The sequence below is a fragment of the Abramis brama genome (assembly GCF_963993115.1).
Source record: "Abramis brama genome assembly, chromosome: 22".
Taxonomy (NCBI): Eukaryota; Metazoa; Chordata; class Actinopteri; order Cypriniformes; family Leuciscidae; genus Abramis; species Abramis brama.
This window is the reverse complement of record NC_139984.1, coordinates 29,512,275-29,539,438: the sequence shown is the minus strand read 5'-3', so window position 1 is coordinate 29,539,438 and position 27,164 is coordinate 29,512,275. Positions and strand designations below refer to the sequence as shown.

The 27,164-nt window shown below is 36.1% G+C and overlaps 1 protein-coding gene across 2 annotated transcripts; it reads left to right on the top strand.

Moving 5' to 3' along the window:
* Positions 1–418: 418 nt before the first annotated feature.
* pfkfb2a (6-phosphofructo-2-kinase/fructose-2,6-biphosphatase 2a) lies at positions 419–25,881 on the top strand. 2 transcript variants are annotated; one of them, XM_084098330.1, is made up of 16 exons: positions 419–674; positions 789–927; positions 3,930–4,055; positions 5,708–5,804; positions 6,685–6,751; positions 7,709–7,783; positions 7,922–7,978; positions 9,595–9,719; positions 11,895–12,102; positions 15,762–15,908; positions 17,235–17,339; positions 18,127–18,256; positions 18,500–18,562; positions 19,197–19,261; positions 21,705–21,896; positions 24,221–25,881. In XM_084098330.1, the coding sequence occupies exons 2-16, from the start codon at positions 870–872 to the stop codon at positions 24,263–24,265; spliced, it is 1,560 nt and encodes a 519-aa protein (XP_083954456.1). In that variant the 5' UTR covers positions 419–674; positions 789–869; the 3' UTR covers positions 24,266–25,881. The 2 variants fall into 2 exon arrangements, with proteins under 2 accessions (XP_083954456.1, XP_083954455.1); XM_084098329.1 differs by having other exon boundaries at positions 419–927.
* The last annotated feature ends 1,283 nt before the right edge of the window (positions 25,882–27,164 follow it).

Genomic DNA, 27,164 nt, shown 5'->3' with positions numbered 1-27,164 from the left:
TGTTCTTCCTACAGAGGGCGCTTTACGGCTCACCGGTCTGAAACCATAATGCTAATCTCATCATTTAATCCTCTTTACTAGAGACATTTGTTAGCCAAAACTTTAAAAATAGCCAAAACTTTAAAAAATAATTTCATTTATTTATACCTGACACACAAATAAAAATGAGCGCAACTCTCAACTACAATATTGTTTTGAAAAGCCTCATCCAGTTAATCAGCGCTGTGAAAAGTAACATGTATCACGAGACAACGTTTTTTTCCCCAGAGGTGTTCTGGACATTTTTGTGCACCTGAATAATGATACCGAGAAACATCAATAGTGTCGAATCGTAAAAAAACACAATGAATAGTAAAGATAAAATAATTATTATTTACACCCATCGCGCCTGACCAATCACTGACAAGATCTATGCCGCTAACCCCGCCCATTCTGTTATTTACATGCTAATCACCGTTCTAGCATTTATTCTTTTTCTAGGGGCTGGATCTTTTACCGTGGGCAGCTCCAACCATAGATATCATATGATATCTATGGCTCCAACAGACACACACACTTCCTGAATCGCAGCGGTCACATCAAATCTTCTCTTTTCCAGAGCTCTTAAAGGATTTTTTTTTTAGCTGAGTTTGAATGGAAAATGTGCCGTGCGTTTGAGTCCTCTCCGATGCAGGGTTAGTAAAAGCAGCTTTGGTTTTTAATAACTCTCGGAGACTAATAAAGCAGGAGATGTGGAATGATACCAGGCCATTAATGATCTTATCTTGAGTTGCGTGATACCTGCGCAGGTGGACTGACCTCTAACGTTACTGACCTCTGATCACCTGCGCTGACCCTCACACCTGTCCGTCAAGCTGCATATCGAAGTCATGGACAGTTCAAATGACAGCAAGAAGGCGGAGCCCAGAGTCAATGAGAAGAAATGCTGTGAGTTATTATTATTATTTGTGCTAATTTTAGTACCATGTGTCTTCATAAAATGCTCAATGGTGGATCAACCTTTGTGGGGATTCAAACTGGTAACCTTTTGGTCACTATAGTGTTATACTATTGGTATACCCAATTATTAGATGCTATAAGGTATGCTTTTTTAATTTGCTGTTATGAATTATAAATGCTTATTAAATGGCTCATTTAGAGTGTATTGATGTGGTTATGAATATATTTTTCTGTAAAAACATAATTTCTATCCCTGTATAGTGTGCAAAGAGCCCTTATCTGCACTTCAAAACTAGCTGTAGTTAAAAGTACCCCTGTGGTGAAAATCCAGTTTTTAATGTTGTTTAGATGTCTGTGTGGTTTTATTCATATGCTTTAAGACAAACCATGTGTAAATTCATAAGTCGACACCATTGCTGAGTATTTTCTCCTTAAAACTGCAGTGAACCAAAGACAGTCTCAAAAACACGGTTTGAAATCGCTGATGTTTCTGACGTCACAAACTACCTTGTAACCAATCAGATCAACGTGTGATCTCTAAGCTGGTGTGAGTGAGTGGAGGTGGGGCTAATTTGCATATTCATATAACCGCGTATACTAAATGAGGCTGGGGTCTAGAGTTACATTCAAGCTATTCAGGCAAACACGTTTAAATATGTCATTTTGGTGATCAAAGATGAGTTTTAAGTGATAAAATGGTTGACTAAAGGTGGACTTTAACAGAATGAGCCTGTCATTCAAACGCAGAGCAGAGAGTTGAGCATTAACATGTTCGTTCAAGCTGACAGAGAATCTAAATCAGATTGGAATTTGAGCTCTGGGTCCAGACAGTGTTTTTATGGAATGTAAAGCCCATTGGATGGCATGTCGGGTCATGTTTCTGTAGAGTAATATACTGATGAATAGTAAAGAATATCAAAGAGAGCAACCACCTAACAACAACCCTGAACATCATAGCAACACCCTGGCGATCATCCCGAACGCCTTAGTAACCTTATCCTCCTGAGACCCAGCAATAGAGTTTTATCCTCTGTTATATTATAGCGAATTTCTCTGACAACATACATGCCACAGTTTTAAATCTGGGTGTCCTGGAAAGAGCACATTCAGGGCTTTGCAGAGATACCAAATGTTTGGAGGTGTAACCACGGCAACTCCCTCTCCTTGGACTTTAAAATGACCGAATGATCAAATGTAGCACTCTTATGGAAATATGATAATGGTTTGTAATGATCATTTAAATCTGACTAATTTTCAGATTGTTTGTCATAAATCAGCATCTCAGGAAAATGTTATGGTTTCTAATCAGAATATGACTGACCGAAATTCTGTTAAGTAACAGGGCATTGATTTCATACATGACCACCACTGTAGAGACATCAGGACTTAAATCATGTTTATCAGGCATTCTGGGAGACACAACAAGTGAATAGGGAAAGAAATGATCTATCAATATTCCTATGACATATTAGATATTATTATTATTATTATTATGAAAATATTCCAAATTATTATTCCCATTATTACACGTCTTAGACTTTTTTCATTACATGTTGCTCCAAGAACACATTCATTTGCAATTTAGATACATTGTAAAGATACATTGCATTGAATGGGAATGGCATTTATGGCCATGTTTACACGCATATTGCATAAAGTAAAATGGTATATCAAATCATTCTGTTAAATCTTTCACAACATAGTTGAGAATCATCTTTATACAAAGTTTTGATAAAAAAAGGTTGAAACCTAATACATTATTTGTGAATTAAAATAAATAAATAGTCGATTCATGTCTTAATTTTCTCAATAAATGGGTCCTGGTGTCCTCTAGAGAAGTCATAGCATAACATATGAATACAATATCAAAAATGTCCATTCAATTGTTTCTTATGGTCCAGACAATGTAATGAATTTGCATTTCCTTCAGCCTGAGGCTTATTTATTTCACTGTTGGTGTGAAAGGGCCTTTACGTTTGCCAAACATAGAATAACTTTTTTTGTTACTAAAAAACAAACGAGCCAGCCCAGCCCAGAGGAGAAAAGTTATGTGACGCATTACTTCACATAAAAAGTGACTAAGTAACGCAATTAGTTGCTTTTTTAGGGAGCAATGCAACATTGTAATGCCTTACTTTTAAAAATAACTTTCCCCCAAACTGAAAATGACAAGAATTTAAATCTTGTTTTATGAAAAATGTATCAAAATAAAGTGAGTTTATGCTTAAAACAAGAGAAAATCATGTAAAAATACATGTAATTCAAAGGGAAAACAAGCTTATTTTTCTTTCCCCATTGGCAGACATTTTATCCTGTTAAACCTACATCAAAAAAAAAAAAAAAAAAAAAAAAATTGATAACACTTTATTTTAGTGTCCTTGTTACATATGTTACATGTACTTACCATGGTAATAACAGTAAATTATGCATAATTACATGTAACTAACCCTCAACCAAATCCTAATCCTACCTGTAGATGTACATGTAGTTGCTTAATATTACTCAGTACTTAAATATATAATTACACTGTAACAACGACACCTTAAAATAAAGTGTAACCAAAAATTTTATCAGAATTTTATGTCTTAGGAGGACATTTTGCTTCTCAAGTAAATGCATCTTGATGTAAGAATGCTTTTAGAAACCAGAAAACAAGACAAAAACACTGAGTTGGAAATTCATTTTTGCAGTTTCATTCTCAGAAACACGCGATTCCATTAATAGAAGAAGCCTCAAGCTACATTAATGCATAATTGACAAGGTTATGCAATAATGTCAATAACTTGAGCGGCATGAAAGCGCAGTGCCTTCGGTCCCGGGGAAATCCTCACTGATTTCCACCAGCAGAGAAACTGACACTTCTGAAGTGTGTGGGACTGTTATGAGTATACATATGGTGTTATCTTCTTTCATTATACTGGTTTGTGCTGCTCTGAGTCTGAGAAGAACATTGTTGGCAGTAAATCATGTGTGTGTGTTTGGGGTCATAGCATGGGCTTCATACATGACCAACTCGCCCACCGTGATCGTGCTGATCGGCCTTCCCGCCAGAGGAAAGACCTACATATCTAAGAAGCTGACGCGCTACCTCAACTGGATCGGGGTTCCCACGAAAGGTGAGTGTGTGTGTGTGTGTGAGTGAGCTGTTTTGCCTGCAACATCACAGCCGGCAAAGAGAGACGATGGCGCACATCCTTAATGGCTGTTCTGCCTACAAAGGACTGTACATCGCGCGCCACGACCGTATTGTTGCACTATCAGTGAAGGAGCTCAGAGACAATGTCAACCTTACCACAATCCATTGTAATGAAAAGATCAAGACAGACTGGTTCTCCATCACACACGAACAGTGCGTTACACTGGAAACTGCCATAAATCACTTACCAAATACACCTGATATAGTTGTAATTAATGAACACACCAAAGCCGTTACAATAATAGAAATTGGTTGCTCTTTTGATGCTTATATGGACACCTGCTATGCTTCAAAACTGCTGAAATATCAACCATGGTATAATGTTCTCAATAACTCTGGCTACTCATGCAAAGTTATTGCCCTCATTTTTGGTAGTTTAGGCCATGTGCACAAGTTGTGTGTAAGAGGCCTGCAGATCTGCGGACTACATAAGAACAAGGCCAAAAAACTGACAAGATATTGCTCTGTATCAGCAGTAATTGGTAGCCTCTACATTTGGAGGCGCAGGTGCTACCTTTACCCTTAATGTGCGTAATGGACTGAGTTATTGGCTGCTGTTGTACATCTTTCTGTCAAATTTGAATTATGCCATGATATATGCTTATCTTCTAATTCAAATAAAGAATTTAAATGTGTGTGAGAGTGTGTGAGAGTGTGAGTGAGTGTGAGTGTGAGTGAGTGAGTGTGAGTGAGTGTGAGTGAGTGTGAGTGAGTGAGTGAGTGTGAGTGAGTGAGTGTGAGTGAGTGTGAGTGAGTGTGAGTGAGTGTGTGTGAGTGTGTGTGAGTGTGTGTGAGTTTACAGACCAGACCGCTTTTCAGTGGCGCTGCTTATTCAGCTTCAGTCCAGCATACCGATACTTCTGTACTGATTCTGCCAGCGAAATATCATTATTCCTGGGGTTGATACACCAAAAGAAATTAATTAAAATACATAAAAAAATAAATAAAATAAAAAAGTAAATTATGATTATTACAGGATTCCAACTATCGTGTAAAACTAAGGGAAAAGATATCAGGGGATTCTAACATTGTCATTAAGGTTTTTTTTTTTTCCAGCTCTACAATATTCATACAGCTTGAAATGACTCTTAATCCAGACTTAATAATGACGTCATGAAAATTTGTTGTTCAAAAGATGTGGGAACCCTATTTTAACATTTCTAACATTCGTACTGCTATTAAATATCATACTAGCTTTATGGCCCGTTCACACCAAGGACGACAACTATAATGATGAAGATACAGTTTTATAAAAATCGTTCAATATGTAAAAGAATAGACCAGACCATAACGATAACATCACAGAGGAACTGGAATCACGTTCACAACGATATTTTCTCGCTAATAAATGATAAAAACATTGACAGCCAATCAGAATCCATCCTGCTGTAACAAGCTCGAGCATTTAAAGTGACAGACGGCAAAACTGTGCTTAGGATAAACCGATCATAGCAGTCGTTCTTAGTGTGAACGGGTCTTTACGTTAAAGTTTCCCAAAAGACTGCTGTGTGTTCGTAACAGTTGTGTGTTCGTAACAGTTGTGTGTTCGTAACAGTTGTGTGTTTCTGTCAGTTTTTAACCTGGGCGTTTACAGACGCGAGGCCGTACAGTCGTACAAGTCTTACGACTTCTTCCGTCATGACAATGAAGAGGCCATGAAAATCAGGAAGTAAGTGTTTCCCCAGCGTTCTGTGTACGGTTTAAACTCGCCTGAAGCCGTTTCAGTCAGGAAATGTTAAGGGGAGGAAGTTCTGAGTTGCATTATGTGACTTTACTGTAATATTCACATCAAACTATGTTTGTGGACCTATTACAAAGTCTTGATTTGGTTTTTAGGCTCAGCTAGAATAGGTTTTCATGCTTTTTTTTTCCATATATTTGACTATGAGCACATTTATAGGGCCCTATGAAATCCGTTTTAATTTTTCTGGATTCCTTTTTTTTTTTGGTTAAATATTTAAAATATTTAATTCAAATTCCGTTTTAATTTTTCTGGATTCCGTTTATTTTTATTTTTTTTTATTTTTTTCGGTAAACATTTTTTTTTTTTGACTCCATTTTAATAGTTAAATTAAAATATTTAATAATCAAAAAGCATGTCTAATTAATTGAAACCATGAAACTTGTACAATTTAACAATCATTTATTTAAAGATTTACAAAAATTTAATGTTTAGGGCCATATTAATTTTTTTTTCCTCATATTCCATTTTTTTTTTTTTTTTTTTTAAACCAAATTCTGTTTTCTGGACTCCATTTTAAGGATTTAATTAAATTTTAATAATCAAAAAGCATGTCTCATTAATTGAATTGGAAAAAACAACCATTTTCTATTTTTTATTTGTTTTTTATTTTTTTATTTTAAAAAATGCAATGGAGGCGTTTCAGAGAGTTCAGAAACACTGACACTGATATAGAGAAGAACTTTGTAACTTTTTCATGCTCAGACAGCAACATTACACACTAAAGAAAGAAGAACATGTCAGAAAGCACAACAGATCCTCTTTACATGACTTGTGTTTGTGGTGTGACGCTGTGTTTGTCTCTCAGACAGTGTGCCATCGTGGCTCTGCAGGATGTGAAGTCGTACCTGAGCGAGGAGGGAGGGCAGATCGCTGTGAGTTCTGCTCTGAACACGTTTACACACTCAAACAACAATTTCTCCATCTATTACGTCAAATATTATTCACATGTATTGTTTTGTGTTATCTGTGTTGCATAAATATGCAGCTGTTTCACAATTTATTGTTAACCTCAAATAAAACTATTTAAATAAAAACGGTACTTAAAACCTTTTTATATAATGCATTCTAAAAATATTTTTAATACATGAATTATGCCTTATAATACAACATAATTATTGAACACATCTTTAGATAGTATAATGCATTAAAACGCATGACAAACGATCAATTTCAGAATCTGAAAATATTATTATGCATTTTTACTTTGGTTACAATTATTTATGAAAAGCATTATAATGTACACTATGAATACCTTTATAATGCATTATACAGAAGGGCTTTAAGTAAAGTTAACAAAAATCTATTGACATAAAGCTAAAATAATATAAATATTAAATGAAAAACTTTATCAAATGATTAATATATGCTACAATAGTATATAAATAATACTAAAATGATTAACATCAGTAGATCATCATGCATGTCTCTTTCTTTTCACTTTTTTCCTCCGTCTCTTTTATTCAGATGGTGTTTTGCTGATTTGTAATGGATGCACGAAGTTAAATTTCGAAGGTTTTCAAGAATTAATGCATTTTGGATGAATTTGAGATGTTCTGCTATCACATTTTCATCAGAAATGCTTATATTCAAATATTAGCTGTCATGTTTGGACATTATTCCATTCCTGCGTCTGTACCTATAACTGAGCATATAAAAAAAAAAGAGCATATAAATCAATGTCATTACAATTAATACAATAACTATTTTCCTGTTATTATCTAATTGCAGTTGAATCATAAACGAATAGCTATAATATATCCATTATGATTGCTGATTTATCCCTCATTGTGTGATGTGCTGGTGTCTTATGAAGCATTTGTCTCTGGCAGGTTTTTGATGCCACAAACACAACGCGAGAGAGACGTAACCTCATCCTGAGTTTTGCGCAGGACAACGCATATAAGGTGAATATCAGTCGCTTGCTGAAATATTATCAGTTGTGTGAAATGTTGCAGTCGTCAGGTTACGCTGGAGAAACAGAACATGCAGAGGTCAAGTATAGAAACACTCTTTGATGTGATTATTTTTGCTTTTGTTTCCAGGTGTTTTTTGTCGAGTCGCTCTGTGACGACCCAGAAGTCATTGCTGCCAACATACTGGTGAGTGTCGACGCTGGAAATATTCATATTCTGCAATTAAAGGGATGGTTCAGAGTAAAATCAACCTAGGGTCCTTTGCACCATGACCTCGAGCCAAACACCCCCCCAGAAGAGATATCAGCCGAATGGCTTAGAAGTTTGGTACCATTCTGGGCATTATTAGTGGGGTAATTTACGAGATACATCATAGGATCCATTAGCGGCTGCACTAAACCATTCGGCTGATATCTCTAAATAAGCTCTAACTTTAATAATGTTCAACCAAGGGAGAAAAGTCTTCTGGGGGGTGTTTGGCTCGAGGTCATGGTGCAAAGGACCCTAGGTTGATTTTACTCTGAACCATCCCTTTAATTCCATCTGCTTATCACTGCTGTTACATCATAAGATGTTGTTAAAGGTAGATGACACGAAATGTTTTATTATAATTATGCAGCTTTTATGCACTCATATTAATTGAGACTATATGGAAATATTTGTACGTTTAAAAATATACATTTATAACACTGAAAGATTATTTCAAATTATCGTTATTGATTAAAAATGGACAAATTAAAAGTAGGGGAGACCGGGGACAGTTGCAACACTTTTTACATTTCTCTCAGTTACTCAGAGACTATTTGGACTAGACCAACCAAAATTGTATATATTAAACTTGCATATGTCTGCTAATTACCCATACCATTTAAAGATGATTATATATGACATATCGTTCACAGTATTTATTTGAATGGAAGAAGTCAGATGTTGCAACTGACCCCGACCCAGGGAACAGTTGCAACACAACCCAGGGACAGTTGCAACACGTTAAAAATACCTTAAATTTCATTAATTAACTTAAACTTTTTGTCTCAATGAGCATAGAATTCTGAAAATATTAACTGTTTTAGGCCTACTATAATATTATAGTATAATTTATTTCAGTAATATTATTGTAGCCTATTATTTATCTATTTAGTCATATTTATCAAATAACAGTTATTGAGTTTTGTTTGTTCATGTGTAGAACATAGGCCTACATATATTCAGTGTGCAGGTGTTACAGATGCTATTCAATCTCCTTATATTTCAGTATCAGACAGGAAGAATTGAACAATTTGTAATGCAGCAAACTTTTATTAAACATGCAATTTATAACTTGTTGCAACCGTCCCCAACCCTATCAGCCACGACAGAACATCATATTCCTGCTAGACACACTGACTTTGACACATGCTAACCATGTCACTTAGAAGTCAACAAAACAATAATTAAAACTAAGTAAGTTTTGATTAATTCATACAAAATTTCAGGACAGTATGACAAAAATATATCTCATGAAAAAATTTACTTTCATACCTCCAAAACAAGTTTTGTTCAATAAATGCAGCAGCAGATGTTGAATATGCCTACTGTCTTTTTGGTGGGGGGAGGGTCTATAACTGTGCATGTACAGTATGAGTGTCATCACTCTAGCTTGTTTCTGATTGGAGAAAAATGACATGTTGCAACCATCCCCTGTTGCAACTGTCCCTGGTCTCCTCTAACACCTAACCATTCCACTATGCATTTATGTAAATTATACATAAGCTATGATCTTGATGCTGATAAAAGTTAATATCAGTGCAATTCTGGATCAGGATGTGAAGGTTTCCAGTCCGGATTATCCTGAGAGACACAGAGAGAGCGTGATGGAGGATTTCCTGAAGAGAATCGAGTGCTACAAAGTCACATATCAGCCGTTAGATCCAGATGAACATGACAAGTAACATTACACTTTCATTTTTTTTTTTTTTATAAGTATCTTTCAATCCATTATTAAACATAATCTAGAAGCTGATTGATCTTGAAGGAGACTTTTCCTTTGGGCAACTGTTTTCTTTTTTTTCTTTTTTTTAATGAAATAAAATTGTTTCTCTTTGTATTTTACAGTTTTTTTGGGAAATTATATTATAATATTCAATTTCAGCATTTCATCTGTGTCTTTTAAAGGGTTAGTTCACCCAAAAATGAAAACTCTCTCAGTAATTACTCTCCCTCATGTTGTTCCAACCCCATAAGACTTTCGTTCATCTTCAGAACACAAATTAAGATATTTTTAATTAAATCTGAGAGCTGATCACTCCTTCATAGGCTTTTCTCTAATTGAAACTTGCCAGCCGAGAAAAGTTAGTAAAGACATTGTTAAAATAGTCCAAGTAATACTTTTTGTGTACCACTGTAGTCACTTGGACTATTTTAACGATGTCTTTACTAACTTTCTGGACCGGCAGATGCAATTACCTAGAAGCCTATGAAGGAGTGAGACAGCTCTCAGATTTAATAAAAAATATCTTGCAGGTATTGGTATAGTCAGGTATAGTCTTACAGGGTTGGAACAACATGAGGGAGAGTAATTACTGACAGAGTTTTCATTTTTAGGTGAACTAACCCTTTAACTTTTCTGTTGTCATGTCAGAAAGCCTCCAGCAGAGAGCAGTGCAGATTCAATAAAGTCTGCTGAATTTACTTTGTTCATTTGTAAGCGTGTGGTTTTGTTTAATGATCATAATAACATGTCATAAATACCTTCTAGTAGATTAGGTTACGTTCAAATTATGTGGCTATTTAAATATCAAACTAGAATCTTTGAAAAACCTGTAAGGATTGTTTGGACGGTCAGAAGCATTTCTGTAATTCCTCAGCCGTTGCTTTTGGCTTCATCGTGAGATAATCTTGCTTGGAAAATTCAACGTCTCAGTAGAGCTGGCAGACAGAGCCACGGCCATTAAATCTGTCCTTGCCTTCAGACGTGTTGGATTATCTCTTATTCTCTGCTGTAAAAGTGCTTAAAGGGACAGTTCACCCAACAATTTTGTCATTTACTCATCCTCAAGTTGTTCCAAACCTGTATTTTTATATATATATATACTATGGAAGTCAATGGGTCCCTTTAACTGTTTGATTACTCATGTTCTCCAAAATATCTTCTTTTGTGTTTAGCAGAAGGAATAAATGAATGCAGGTTTAGAGCATCTTGAAGTAAATGATGACAGAATTTTAATTTTTGGGGGAACCATCACTTTAAATCCAGCATCTTTAAAACTGTTAAATTCAACTTACAACCTATACAGCCATTTATTCCTGACATTTATTTGTAATATTTAACTATTGTAAGCTACATTCTTAAAAAAAAAAAAAGTATTTGGTTTTAATCAACAGTGTTATTTTAGTGGTATTTAAATTAAACTACTAATAAATGTAATACTATTTATATATACATGTATGTATATGTGTGTGTGTGTATGTATATATATATATATATATATATATATATATATATATACTGTATCGTCTATGGTGTAAACGGGCCTTTAGTCCAGCATTTTTGTTTTTATACAGTTACTGTAGCAGAAGCTTATATCCATGACTTACAAATTAATGAATCAATAGTATAACCTATTTTTAACTAAACAACATATTGATTTCTCTACTCCTTTATTAATTGTAGTGTACAGATTGCTTATAAACACGAATAGGCTACTGTATAAACAAGAGAAGGGATTGTTGTTAAGATAAGCTAATTAAGTACAAGTTGATCTGGGAACACTTTATTTCACAGTGTCCTTGTTACATGTTACATGTACCGTACTTACCATAGTAATAACAGTAAATCATGCATAATTACATGCAACTAACCCTAAACCCAACCCTAATCCTACCCTGATCCTATAGTAAGTACAACTAGCTTAATATTACTCAGTACTTAAATATATAATTGCACTGTGGCACGTCTTGTAGATAATTAAATGCAGAAACTGTGGACAATATTAAGACATAACTGTGAGTATAGTAACTCTCTTTCTGTGTAAATCCTTAAATCATTAGGCCACAAACAACCACATATTTAACAGTTTGCACATTATGGGGTGTTTAACGGATCTTTCTCTGGCTGTTTCAGGGACCTGTCCTTCATCCAGGTGATTAACGTCGGCCAGCGTTTCCTGGTGAACCGAGTTCAGGATTATATCCAGAGTAAGATCGTCTACTACCTGATGAATATTCACGTTCAGAAACACTCCATCTACCTCTGCCGGCACGGCGAGAGCCAACACAACGTCCAGTGCTGCATCGGCGGAGACTCTGAGCTCTCCTCCAGAGGAAAAGAGGTATTCCTTTCAATCACCACACGGATGGATGAGTGGAATACAGCTCACTTAAAGCATGCTTGTTTTGTTATGCATCAAACCTGAGAGTTATTTGCAATGTGTGCATTTGATAATTACTGTATTGTGAGGTTAAAAAGCCTTAAAATGAAAATATACCATTTAAGAGGTTCAAAATTTAGGGATTGAAAAACAGGACTTGTGATACGGCGAATGCGATTTATTTGGCAATGCGACTTTTAACTTCAAAAGATGAGGATTGATTTAAATACATGAGCAGTGCACGTTCAAAGTGAAAATATGGATGAATCTTTTATTATAATAAATGCTGCAATATTCCATAATAAAATAAGAATTTATCAATATCAATAGGCACTGATATGAAAATTTTGGCTGAAACCGATAATTCTTTATACTTGAAAGCCGATACATTGGCCGATAAATCTAAATCCAAATTTTTATATAATTTTTGAGAGCCTGATTACAAAAACAAAAGTCTCACCATTAAAATCATGTCTCAAGCACACAATTATGATGTTCTCAATATCATTTTATGTAGCGTATATGACAGACTTATGTTGCACTTTACTGTATTTTCCTTTTTTGAAGTGATTCCAGTCATATTAAGCAATTCAAAAGCATCATGTTGAACAGTGCACATCTGAAGTGTTTCAGCTGAAGGAAATAATCCATTATTTATCGGCTTTAATATATCAGCCAAATTTTCGAATCAGTAGGGCAATTACAGAGTAATCAGGCCAGTAACGATAACATTAAAAATAGACGTATATCGGCCGATACCGATATGGTGGCCGGTATATCGTGCATATCTAACTGTCAGTTTTGTTGTTTTTAATGAACTACTCTTGATGAATTATGACAATGTTTACTTTATGGTTTTGATATTGTAATAATATGTTGTAGATGATTGTAAGTGCATATTTAATCCCTCTCATCTTTTCGAATGAGCAGCTGGAAGTAGTAAAGCAGACATTTCAATATGAGATTTTGAAAGTCGGGCTTGTTTATAATTAAAAGTACCATATTATATACTTATAACATGTCTTGGGTATTTTAAAGTCGGCATGAAACAGAAGTTGTGATTTCTTCTCTATTGTGACGTATATCTGAGTGAAACAGCTTCTTGAACAAGGCGGAGCTTGTGGAACTGATTGGATGGTTGTGTTTTGTGATTGGTGGATCTCATGTGAGTGACAGGTTGCCCCGCCCTCATCATCAGAGAAGAGATGTTGCTGAAAGAAGGAGTTAAAGATTAAAAAGATTAAATGGGATATAGTATGCCCTTTTACAAAGTCTTGATTTTGTTTTTTGGACTCTACTAGAACAGGTTTTCATGCTTGAATGTCCAAAAACACATTATTTTCCCATATTCTCCATTGTTGCAGCTCCTCTCTTCCCAGTCTGTCAGTAACGCTCCTTTAGTTCCTGTCTCTATGAAGCCCCTCCTTCTGAAAAGCACACTGTGCTCTGATTGGTCAGCTGGATCAGTGTGTTGTGATTGGTCAAGCACTGTGGGTGCTTGCAGATGAGGAACACCTGATTCAAGTTAGGAGGTGGAGATATGTGTTTCGGTTCCGAGGGGGTGTACGGAGAGGTGACATCATCTATGGCTGGCCTCTTGTTTCTTCGCTAAAACGGGATCTAGCGTCTGTCGGCATTTTGGGATATTTCAGATGGCATAAAATGTATTATTGCACTTTGAAACCCCTAGAATTATGTAATAAACCTTATTCATTATATCGCTCTGTTGTTTTGATTTCCCTATATTGTTGCGGCCCCGAGTCGGCCGTAACAGTAGGTGTGTTCGACATCGACTGCGGCTGAATGTAACCGATCGGCGAGAGTAGCCGGGTGCAGGCGGGAGGAGCTACAAACGGAGACGTGAAGTCGGACACTTTCTGGTTCCCCTAGTGACCGCTCACGTGGTGTTTGCATACTTTACCACAGCTGAAGTGAAATAAATGCAATATTTGCCAAATAATACACAGATGTTTCAGAGACATTTTCATTCAATACTTTATGTACTGCTTCATACAGCGTCTGTTTGAACAAGAATAAAGTTCAACTTAAAGGGATAGTTCGCCCAGAAATGATATTTAAGCCATGATTTACTCACCCTCAAGCCGTTCGAGATGCATATGTCAATCTTTTTTCAGACGAACACATTTTCAGTTATTTTAGAAAATGTCTTAGATCTTTCAGTGGTTATAATGTGAAGCAGTGGGGTCCAGCTGATTCAAGTCGCAAAATGTGCATGCATCCTTCTCAAAAATAATCCATCCGGCTCCAGGGGGATAAACGAAGGCCTTCTGAGGGTAATCCGTGCGGTTTTGTCGTAAAAATATACATATTTAAAACTTTATAAACTAAAATAACTGGCTTCCGGTGGCGGTCGGTGCGCGTTCACAGAGATGGAAAGCGTCGTGACGTAGAACGAACGTTGAGTTTTGTTTTGCTCTGCTCTCTGGCTGCGCTGTCACGTTCGTTCTACGTCACGACGCTTCCTGCGCTACGTCCTACGTCATAAGCCAGCAACCATCTCCATGAACGCGCGCCGACCGCCACCGGAAGCCAGTTATTTTAGTTTATAAAGTTTTAAATATGTATATTTTTACGACAAAACCGCACGGATTACCCTCAGAAGGCCTTCGTTTATCCCCCTGGAGCCGGATGGATTATTTTTGAGAAGGATGCATGCACATTTTGCGACTTGAATCAGCTGGACCCCACTGCTTCACATTATAACCACTGAAAGATCTAAGACATTTTCTAAAATAACTGAAAATGTGTTCGTCTGAAAAAAGATTGACATATGCACCTCGAACGGCTTGAGGGTGAGTAAATCATGGCTTAAATATCATTTTTGGGCGAACTATCCCTTTAAGCTACTATCAATGAAGTGGAGTCTACTACATGAAAAGAGTGTTTACTGTTATAAAAAAGTGATTTGTGAGCTTTAGAGGAACTAAAGGTGTTGGAATAAACACGAAACACACGTGATCGTTGTCATGCGGTGAATCCGGCCAATCGTGGAACAGCTGTGTCGTCATCAGCCCAGTGCAGCCGCTCTTGAGAAGCTGCGCTGGCTGAGTTCTCCAGCTACTCTCGAATCGCTCTCGCGGTACTTTGATGGCACACGTCACAGTCACGTGGCGTCGGCGCTGCATGCACTGCTTCAAGTCAGCCGCCGATCGGTCTGCGCAGAGCTGCATGAAGTCGAACAAGCCTAGTGTGTGTTTGGGAAATGTCCCACCCTTTACCATAATCGCCAGTTTCAACACACTGCTAACTAACTCAACCAGGCCCCGCCCCTTTATTCTGCATATGAATTATTTAAATGAGGAATATTGTGACGTGTTCGTTCCCGGAAGAAACTTAAGACTACAATGGAGGCGTTTCAGGGAGTTCAGAAACACTGACACTGAGAGAATAACTTTGAAACTTTGCAGAGCCTTTTTCATGCTCAAACAGCAACATTACACACTAAACAAAGAAGAACATGTCAGAAAGCACAATAAAACCCCTTTAAATGTGATTTTTATAAAATCTGCAAATACCCTGTAGTCACCCTGTGTCGATTCCCAGCATGCTCTGGGAGAAATGTTTGGAGGCTTGTTAACATGTTTCCCGCTCTGTGTTAGTTTTCTAAAGCCCTGCGTGGGTTCCTGGAAAGCCAGAAGATCCCAGACCTGAAGGTGTGGACCAGTCAGCTCAGACGCACCATCCAGACGGCGGAGGAGTTGGGCGTCCCGTACGAGCAGTGGAAAATACTCAACGAGATCGACGCCGTGAGTTACGCACCGCTGGGTTTATTAGAGAAGTTTAATGGTCTTCATATTAACACTGGGCTGTTGTTCATTATCTACCCTGATAAAACACAGGTGTTTTCTGTGAACATGCAATTAGTCAATTTGAATCAGATGTATCATATTTAACTCATTCACCACACCAAAACTAATTCGGCTATATAATCCTGTGTCATGATTGCAATAAAAGTCTCATATATAACCGTTGCGTGGCACAAAACAAGCCCTGAAAGAGTTCTGACGCATAAGCTGTGATTTATAAAAACAAACTTGACGGGAAAATTTGCGCACCTGCACGCAAACTCTGAGCCATGCGTACGAACGTTTTGTAGACGGAGCAGTTTGGCGACACCGATGGTGAGCTGAGGGACTGACGGCAGATGAAGGAAAACCACTTTAAATCCTAATCATAAATACAGTGCATGTTCACAGTATCAGTTTAAATAAATAAAAGAATGATTTAACCTATGTTTTACATCTGATATACACATTCAGATTAAATATACCATTCTCAATAATGGAGGTAAGCACTTAAATTACATGAAATCATTACTGAGAAGTTACAACATTTTTTATATTCTAATAAATAGAAATATTTGTAGTGGATGTGATGCTTTTGAACACTTTTCCTGTAATGTTTTAACTACAGCGAGGATTGCGTAGCGCATGATAATAGCAGAACTCATGGTCTGAGGAAATATTTCCACGCAAATAATGATCAATAATTCACAATAAGGCCAATCTGTTTCCACTAAAAATATAAAGCAATTAAAATGACTATTTGTCCAGTGGAAAAGATTGAGGAAAACTTCCTCTGAAATGTATTTTATATTATTTGATTTATTTATTCAAAAACAAGGCAAGGATTGGCTACTAAATGATTTTTAGCAATTTAATGTGACAACACATCCGTATCTCATATTTTCCTAATGTCTTGTACCGTTAAACACGTGGATGAATATGCATATGCAAATGATATGCAGATGAGGATATGCATAGTAAAACTAGGCGTTGTCACCTCCATATATGGTTATTTCGGGGTGGAGACGCATGTGAACACAATCTTCCGCTGACTTTGATTTATAAAGGGAATTCTGCGGAGGTTCTGGCATACACACGCTTTTATAAGTGAATATTTTTTGACGTACGCCATTTTTGGTTTTCAGGCGCACGTACACTTTTAATAAGGATCCTACCCACATTTTTTTATTGCAAAAGTGAAAACGAAATCACATTATTGCAACAGATCAGAGTTGATGATGGAGAAATGTTTGTGCCGTTTGTTAAATGTTTATTTTTCTGTATCAGGGCATTTGTGAGGAAATGACATATGAAAAGATAAAAGAAACGTATCCGGATGAATATTCTCTCAGAGACCAGGACAAGTACCATTACAGATACCCAGGAGGAGAGGTTTGTGCACTGTAAAAATGACTTTTGAAGATTTTACAGGAAAATACCATTTCAGTCTTTCTGCTTAAAATTTCACGTTTAATTTTCTTTATTGTTTTGTGAAATTTACAAAGAGTGAGTGAATAATCCTAGAACATTTCCCCCAGTGTACCATTATGACATGCATGCATGACCTTTCCAGTTAAATGCTGTTTGTCATTCACCAAATGAATTATTCAGACAAAAAGAATGATTTCACTTCGGACATCTTTGTGAGCAAGTTTTACTCAACACAGGAGTGATATATTGAAATATTATGCACTTCCTGTTCAAAAGTTTGGGGCTGGTAAGATTTTTTTTAATGTTTAAAAGAGTCTCTTTTGTTAAAAAAATAAATGAATAAATAAATAAATAAATACAGTAACATTGTGAAATATTACAGTTCGTAAGAACTGTTTTCTATGTGAATATACAGTAGGTTAAAATGTAATGTATTCCTGTGATCAAAGCAATAGAAAGTTTGAAAAAACAGCATTTATTTGAAATTAGAATCTTTTGCAACATTATTAATGTCTTTACTGTCACTTTTGATCAATTTAATGCATCCTAGCTAAATAAAAGTATTAATTTCTTGAACAAAAAAAAAAAATCTTACTGACCTCAAACGTCTAAAGGTCTAATAGAAGTGGCGATACTGAACTTTAAGCTGAAGTGTGCAGTTTGTTTTAAATCTTACAATACTTTCTCCTGTCTAATATGGAGAGTCAGCTGTAAATAAGCCCGTCATGTCCCTCTTCTCTTGCCGTAGTCCTATCAGGACCTGGTGCAGCGGTTGGAGCCGGTTATCATGGAGCTGGAGAGACAAGGCAATGTTCTGGTCATCTGCCACCAGGCTGTCATGCGCTGCCTCCTCGCCTACTTCCTGGACAAGAGCGCTGGTGCGTCACACACACACACACACACACACACACACTCCAATCATAGCAGGCCTCTTGTGACTTCAATCAGATAATGAGAGACACGAGTATGTGGGTTTCTGACTGCTGGTGTTCAAGCTTCCACAGAAGTGATCCTGTGACAAACACTGCGGGATGAAGTTGAGGATTTTCCCTGAGTGAAACCCTTCCATTCACGACATGTTCGACTCAATTATGTGTTTAAAATCTGCTTGTATTGTACAGATGATTTGCCGTATCTGAAGTGCCCCCTCCATGCAGTCATGAAACTGACACCAGTGGCTTATGGTATGTGTTGATTTTCATTCACCTAGACCTAAAAACAAATGTTATATATATATATATATATATATATATATATATATAATATAGAAAATATAAAATATTTAGATATTATTTACATTTCAAATATTTTATTTAAATTGCTTCCATTAAAACTATTAAAAAATGTATAGTTAATGTTAAATAAATTATATAAGAAATAATAATTAAAAAATATATAGACAATGTATGTATCTGTATATATTTGTGTGTGTGTAAATGTTTATTATTATTTGAATACTTTTACATTTTTTTTCAAATTTGTATCAAATGTTAAATATTTGATTTAAATTGTAAATTTGTAAATATGTATGAATATGTGTATGTATATGTGTGTGTGTGTATATATATATATACTGTGTGTATTTTTATTTATGTGTTTGTTTATTTAAATGCTATTAAATTATTATTTATTTTATTTAAAAAGTTTAATTAAAATAACAATTAATCAAATTTAAATTAATTATTGGCATGTAATTGGCATATATAATGTTTTTATAGTATTTTTTTATTTATTTAAGTGAGATATAAATACTGTTTCTATATAAAGATATAAATTCTGATCATTTTCAATATTGTTGTTTGTGTTTTCCTGTTCCAGGCTGTAAAGTTGACAAGTTTGACCTGAAAGTAGAAGCTGTAAACACACACCGGGACAGACCACTCGTAAGCAAACATAACATTTAGCAGATGTTTAGGGAGTTTGCTGAAGCAGCATCACTGTTATTACTAACAACCACACACTGTTACTAATTACTACACACTGTTTCTCATCTTCAGGGAAATTTATTTTTATTTCGTGAACATCGTTTGGTTTTTACCATAATTTCATATGCATTTTCTTTTGTTTTGTTGTGGTGAATGATTCTGCATGCTTATTTTGCAGTGATATTTTTAGAATCATATGCATCTATGATCTTGGGTCTACCCAACACAAATACAGCTTCTGTATATCAGCCGCTGAAAGCCCTCGAGCAAGAATAACCTCCTGAACTCTTGTCATGTTCCTCTAACGGAGAACTAAAGGCTGACTGTCCACAGAGTTTGCTCGTAAAGTGTGGTCTGTTTGTGCAGTGTAAGTCTGTAGGTGTGAGTTTGCCACTGAAAAACACACACCACAGTTCTGCGGTGAGAGAGTCACTACAGCACTGAGATTATCTCTGTATTTCTGGCTTGTTTTTGTTCTTTACTTAATTGCTTGGTTGTGGATGAGATCAGCATGTGATTATGGGCGGCAGTGTCCGGTACAGACGACACAGGGAGTTCCCTCAGTCTGAGCTTTAATGTCATTTGATTTTAAAGGGCCGATATCATGAAAAACATTTGACCTCAGTTGGATGTAATATGTCGACATACTGTGACATTCTCCAATCCACCCAGAGGATTTATAGTCAAGAAGAATATCGTACCGTCTGGATATGAGGACTTTAATGAATTCATTCATTTATTTATTTAAATCAATAAAATCACATTATTTACATTTTAAATATTTGATCTACCTTTTTTCTGTTAAAATAACTATTAATAAAATTAATAGTTCATATTAAATAAGAAATAATAATTAAAAATAAAAATATGTACGATGAATATGCATGAAAAATTAATCAAATATAAAATAATGCATTGATTTAAATAAACAAATATATATAATTGTTTATTTAAATCAATGCATTATTTTATATTTAATTAATTTTAATTACTAAAATAACTTAATAAAATTGAAATTAAATAATAAAACTTAATACATTAAAAATTGGCATATATATATATACATATATATTTGCTATTTATTTTTAATTTAATTATTTATTTAATGGTTTAATGATTTATTTATTTAAAATAAGCATAAATTAAATTCTGTACATACAGTGCAATGCATAAGTTAATACACCCATGCTAAAGTTGACTAAAAAGAGGAATAAAAAATCATATTTTGGAAATTGAACTTAATGCCTTAATTTAAAAAATTAGGAAAAATCCAACCTTTTAGGACACCAATTTTCTTTGTGAATGAATAATGTATGGTAAATAAATAAATGTTCTTCCTTAAAATACATGGTGCATAAGTGAGTACACCCCTATGTTAAATTCCCATAGAGGCAGGCAGATTTTTATTTTTAAGTATTTTTTTTATTTATTAATTTTTAGGATACTATGCATCCTGATAAAGTTCCCTTGGCCTTTGGAATTAAAATAGCCCCACATCATCACATAGCCTTCACCATACCTAGAGATTGGCATGGTTTTATTTCAGTTAGCCTAAAAGCTAGTTTGATTTGCATTGAGAGATGATCTTATGGAAAGTACCCCATGCCAATCTCTAGGTATGGTGAAGGCTATGTGATGATGTGGGGCTATTTTAATTCCAAAGGCTGAGGGAACTTTATCAGGATGCATAGTATCCTAAAAATTAATTAAAAAAAAAATACTTAAAAATAAAAATCTGCCTGCCTCTATGGGAATTTAACATAGGGGTGTACACACTTATGCACCATGTATTTTAAGGAAGAACATTTATTTATTTACCATACATTATTCATTCACAAAGAAAATTGGTGTCCTAAAAGGTTGGATTTTTCCTAATTTTTTAAATTAAGGCATTAAGTTCAATTTCCAAAATATGATTTTTTATTCCTCTTTTTAGTCAACTTTAGCATGGGTGTATTAACTTATGCATTGCACTGTAGATAGTTGTTGATAGTAGTGCTTAAATCTTAATAATACAGAAAATAATCTTTGTGTTCTTCAACCCAAATATAATTTATTCATTCTTTTGATTTGTGTGTAATATGTCCCAGACATTTTTTTTTGTGAGACACTAGAAGGAACTAAGATGTCTTATTCAGAAAATGTCACGGTCATGATGTTATAGTACATAGAGTACATTATTATATGACCACCCACATTTACACATCAACACCTTAATTTCTCATGCAAAACTGTTAGCCAATCACAACAGATGTCATTTACATACAATAGCAGAAAGAGCCCGTTTAATTCTAAGGATCAAATTTGGGTGTGAGAAGCCTTGACTCATTATAGCCCTTTATAAACATGCCTTTGTCACAGTGTCACCCACACACGTAATTCCTAATGTGTGTGTTATCAGGGAAGCACCAGACAAGAATTGCCGCCCACTCTGCTGAGGAGAAACAGCTTTACGCCACTGTCTAGTCAGGATCAAGTCAAGCGACCTCGTCTCTTCAGCGTCGGCAACCCGCCCCGGATAACCAGCATTCCTGCCGTACCCTCCTCTCGACTCCCTCAGGCGCAGGAGAACGAGGAACTGAACGAGAGCCAGGTTCTGTTTAATTAGATGTCAAAATGTGATTTACCCCTGTGATCAAAGCTGTATCATTACTCCAGTCTTCAGTGTCACGTGATCCTTCAGAAATCATGATTTTCTGATCAAGAAATATTTGAAAACAGTTGTGGAAACCGTAATACACTACTGTTCGACAGTACGATTTAATATTTTTATTCAGCAAGGTATTAAATTGATCAAAAGTGACAGTAAAGACATTTATAATGTTACAAAAATTATATTTCAAATAAATGCTGTTCTTTTGAAGTTTCAATTCATCAAGAATCCTGAAAAATAAAAGTATCACTGTTTCCACAAAAATATCACTTTGCAGTTGTGATGCTGAATATTTTTTGTGGAAACTGATGGATAAATCATATAAATCTCTCGAAATCAGTTGAGCTGCCTTCAAATTGTAGGCATTAATATATGTATGCATGTATACAAAAGTTGTGTTACATACTGTATATACATACAGTGGGGAAAAAAAGTATTTAGTCAGCCACCAATTGTGCAAGTTCTTCCACTTAAAAAGATGAGAGAGGCCTGTAATTTTCATCACAGGTACACTTCAACTATGAGAGACAAAATGAGAAAAAAAAATGCAGAAAAAAAACATTGTAGGATTTTTAATTAATTTATTTGCAAATTATGGTGGAAAATAAGTATTTGGTCACCTACAAGCAAGCAAGATTTCTGGCTCTCACAGACCTGTAACTTCTTCTTTAAGAGGTTCCTCTGTCCTCCACTCGTTACCTGTATTAATGGCACCTTTTTGAACTTGTTATCAGTATAAAAGACACCTGTCCACAACCTCAAACAGTCACACTCCAAACTCCACTATGGCCAAGACCAAAGAGCTGTCAAAGGACACCAGAAACAAAATTGTAGACCTGCACCAGCCTGGGAAGACTGAATCTGCAATAGGTAGGTAACTTGGTGTGAAGAAATCAACTTTGGGAGCAATTATTAGGAAATGGAAGACATACAAGACCACTGATAATCTCCCTCGATCTGGGGCTCCACGCAAGATCTCACCCCGTGAGGTCAAAATGATCACAAGAACGGTGAGCAAAAATCCCAGAACCACACGGGGGGACCTAGTGAATGACCTGCAGAGAGCTGGGACCAAAGTAACAAAGGCTACCATCAGTAACACACTACGCCGCCAGGGACTCAAATCCTGCAGTGCCAGACGTGTCCTCCTGCTTAAGCCAGTACATGTCCAGGCCCGTCCGAAGTTTGCTAGAGAGCATTTGGATGATCCAGAAGAGGATTGGGAGAATGTCATATGGTCAGATGAAACCAAAATAGAACTTTTTGGTAAAAACTCAACCTGTCGTGTTTGGAGGAGAAGTTGCATCCAAAGAACACCATACCTACTGTGAAGCATGGGGGTGGAAACATCATGCTTCGGGGCTGTTTTTCTGCAAAGGGACCAGGACGACTGATCTGTGTAAAGGAAAGAATGAATGGGGCCATGTATCATGAGATTTTGAGTGAAAACCTCCTTCCATCAGCAAGGGCATTGAAGATGAAACGTGGCTGGGTCTTTCAGCATGACAATGATCCCAAACACACCGCCCGGGCAACGAAGGAGTGGCTTCGTAAGAAGCATTTCAAGGTCCTGGAGTGGCCTAGCCAGTCTCCAGATCTCAACCCAATAGAAAATCTTTGGAGGGAGTTGAAAGTCCATGTTGCCCAGCGACAGCCCCAAAACATCACTGCTCTAGAGGAGATCTGCATGGAGGAATGGGCCAAAATACCAGCAACAGTGTGTGAAAACCTTGTGAAGACTTACAGAAAACCTTTGACCTCTGTCATTGCCAACAAAGGATATATAACAAAGTATTGAGATAAACTTTTGTTATTGACCAAATACTTATTTTCCACCATAATTTGCAAATAAATTCATTAAAAATCCTACAATGTGATTTTCTGGATTTTTTTTTCTCATTTTGTCTCTCATAATTGAAGTGTACCTATGATGAAAATTACAGACCTCTCTCATCTTTTTAAGTGGGAGAACTTGCACAATTGGTGGCTGACTAAATACTTTTTTTTCCCCACTGTATATACATATACACACATACACATTCACATATACACATATACACATACACACACACACACACACACACACACACACATATATATATATATATATATAGACAACACAAACACACACACAAATTACAATTACAAATAGGTAGGAATATTTTTTTATATGTGTTTTTCAGTCAGAAGTGGTTGTCGAGAGTCTCTCAAGCATGATTTATGTGTTGACACCAACAAAGTAACCTGTGTCTTCTGTCTTACAGGAAGTCCTGAACTGCTTCAGACCGGCAGACTCCATCCAAGAGTGACAACACAAACCACAAGTTGTGCGACACCCCTCGCCAATTAAACCAGTTCAAACGCTTTCTCCAGACATGATTCAACCGTTTCTGATGCCCACTCAGAATCAGCAGCATAAACACTGCTTTATGTAACGCACATTAGTGACATTCATCCATCCATCCTTCTCAACCTTCATCCATCCACAAGCGCTTGGAGGTACGGTAAAACAACAGCTACAATATCATTGTAGAGTCATTGATTGAAATATTTAACAATTAATGCAAGGAAAATTCACTGGCATTGAATGTATTGACATCTATTGAATAGATTGACAGCTTGTGGAACCAATTAGAGCACAGTTGAACTGATTGAGTGGGCGTGTCTTATGCCAGTCAAGCTGATTGGCTCTCCAGGATCAGAATTCTTAAAAACACTTCCTGAGACGGATCTAGAAGTGAATGTTCAAGCACTCTTTTTGTTGTCCCGTCTTCTTAGTAATGCCTTAGTTATGTGACTGATTAAGGCCAAATCAGACTGGATAATCATGTAAATATTTGTCATGATTATAGCTGTTAATTGTTTGTGATGTTCTTGCCGTCGTTATTTCCTAATATAGACTCATTCTGCTTTTTGATGGTTTTGATGTTGTGCAGAATGTTTTATTGATTTATAATGAATGTGTAACGAGGAAGTTTATGTTCCACCGGGTTTTTCCTCCCATCAAGCTTTCTGTAATTTGGAAAGGAACATCAGGGTGATTATTTTAATAGAAAAGCAGATTGTTTTAGTCATAACTGATATTCAAGGAAAACTTGTATACTCTATCATTCAGTCTTGAACGAATGTGTCCTTTCATAAGCACAGAATTAGTAAATAGTTATCTTGAGTTTTTAGTTTTACAAATGTATCTGTGAGAACATTTAAAACTACTGAGAATATGGCAAGCCATACTGTTATATTACTTTTCATGTTTAATGTTATTTAGATCATCATTTGTTATGAAGAGATATTTATAAACGCTGATATTTTGGAAGGATGTTCTTAAAGGTTATTGTAAAATATCTTATAACTATAATGTTTTATAGTTATGTTTTATAATTTGAGTTGATGTGGTCTGATTTTTACATGTCTAATTTTATAATGCAGAAAGTATGTTCTTAAAGTGCTTAATACGTGTCGAATGTTATGATGGACTGTGAAGACCATGTTCTATCCATCAAATGTCATACAAAGTGGCTGCATTGTAGTTGCTTCTTGCAGCTTATTCATTTTTCATGATTGGATATTGTCAGAAGTGCCTTTGCTTCGCAACCAAAGTGTAACTAATCAAAGTCAACCGATCTCTGAGACAGACTGAAGATTCTTGGACCCAAAAAGACACATTTACCTCAGAGCCGAGTCCTTTATTTTAATGTAATAATATTGCAGAAGATAAGCTTTGTGTTCTGGTTTCATTATGACATCATGATAGCATTACAATATCAATATAAGTGGTGACTAACTATGTAATGTCATGCTCATCTATTGATAAAACTTGTGATTTAATAAACCAGTCTGTGATTCAAGTAAAGTTTTTTTTGTCATTTAAGTACATAAGCAATCAAAATTGAATAAAGTAATCATATATGCATTATTTATTTTACATGCTTTGTATTACATCTTTTTTCTTATAATTTTTATAAAAATATATATAAAGAAATTGCTCCACGTAATAGCTGCCAATCATATACAGTGAGGAAAATAAGTATTTGAACACCCTGCTATTTTGCAAGTTCTCCCACTTAGAAATCATGGAGGGGTCTGAAATTGTCATCGTAGGTGCATGTCCACTGTGAGAGACATAATCTAAAAAAAAAAAAATCCAGAAATCACAATATATGATTTTTTTAACTATTTATTTGTATGATACAGCTGCAAATAAGTATTTGAACACCTGTCTATCAGCTAGAATTCTGCCCCTCAAAGACCTGTTAGTCTGCCTTTAAAATGTCCACCTCCACTCCATTTATTATCCTAAATTAGATGCACCTGTTTGAGGTCGTTAGCTGCATAAAGACACCTGTCCACCCCATACAATCAGTAAGAATCCAACTACTAACATGGCCAAGACCAAAGAGCTGTCCAAAGACACTAGAGACAAAATTGTACACCTCCACAAGGCTGGAAAGAGCTACGGGGAAATTGCCAAGCAGCTTGGTGAAAAAAGGTCCACTGTTGGAGCAATCATTAGAAAATGGAAGAAGCTAAACATGACTGTCAATTTCCCTCGGACTGGGGCTCCATGCAAGATCTCACCTCGTGGGGTCTCAATGATCCTAAGAAAGGTGAGAAATCAGCCCAGAACTACACGGGAGGAGCTGGTCAATGACCTGAAAAGAGCTGGGACCACCGTTTCCAAGGTTACTGTTGGTAATACACTAAGACGTCATGGTTTGAAATCATGCATGGCACGGAAGGTTCCCCTGCTTAAACCAACACATGTCAAGGCCCGTCTTAAGTTTGCCAATGACCATTTGTATGATCCAGAGGAGTCATGGGAGAAAGTCATGTGGTCAGATGAGACCAAAATAGAACTTTTTGGTCATAATTTCACTAAACGTGTTTGGAGGAAGAAGAATGATGAGTACCATCCCAAGAACACCATCCCTACTGTGAAGCATGGGGGTGGTAGCATCAAGCTTTGGGGGTGTTTTTCTGCACATGGGACAGGGCGACTGCACTGTATTAAGGAGAGGATGACCGGGGCCATGTATTGCGAGATTTTGGGGAACAACCTCCTTCCCTCAGTTAGAGCATTGAAGATGGGTCGAGGCTGGGTCTTCCAACATGACAATGACCCGAAGCACACAGCCAGGATAACCAAGGAGTGGCTCTGTAAGAAGCACATCAAGGTTCTGGCGTGGCCTAGCCAGTCTCCAGACCTAA

What these genes read in the sequence shown, in the direction of transcription:
- pfkfb2a (XM_084098330.1), top strand. Translation starts at nt 870, where the DNA reads ATGGACAGTTCAAATGACAGCAAGAAGGCGGAGCCCAGAGTCAATGAG. An exon ending in AGTCAATGAGAAGAAATGCT is followed by an intron (nt 928 to 3,929) that starts GTGAGTTATTAT and finishes TTGGGGTCATAG; the next exon opens with CATGGGCTTCATACATGACC. An exon ending in CACACCGGGACAGACCACTC is followed by an intron (nt 19,262 to 21,704) that starts GTAAGCAAACAT and finishes GTGTGTTATCAG; the next exon opens with GGAAGCACCAGACAAGAATT.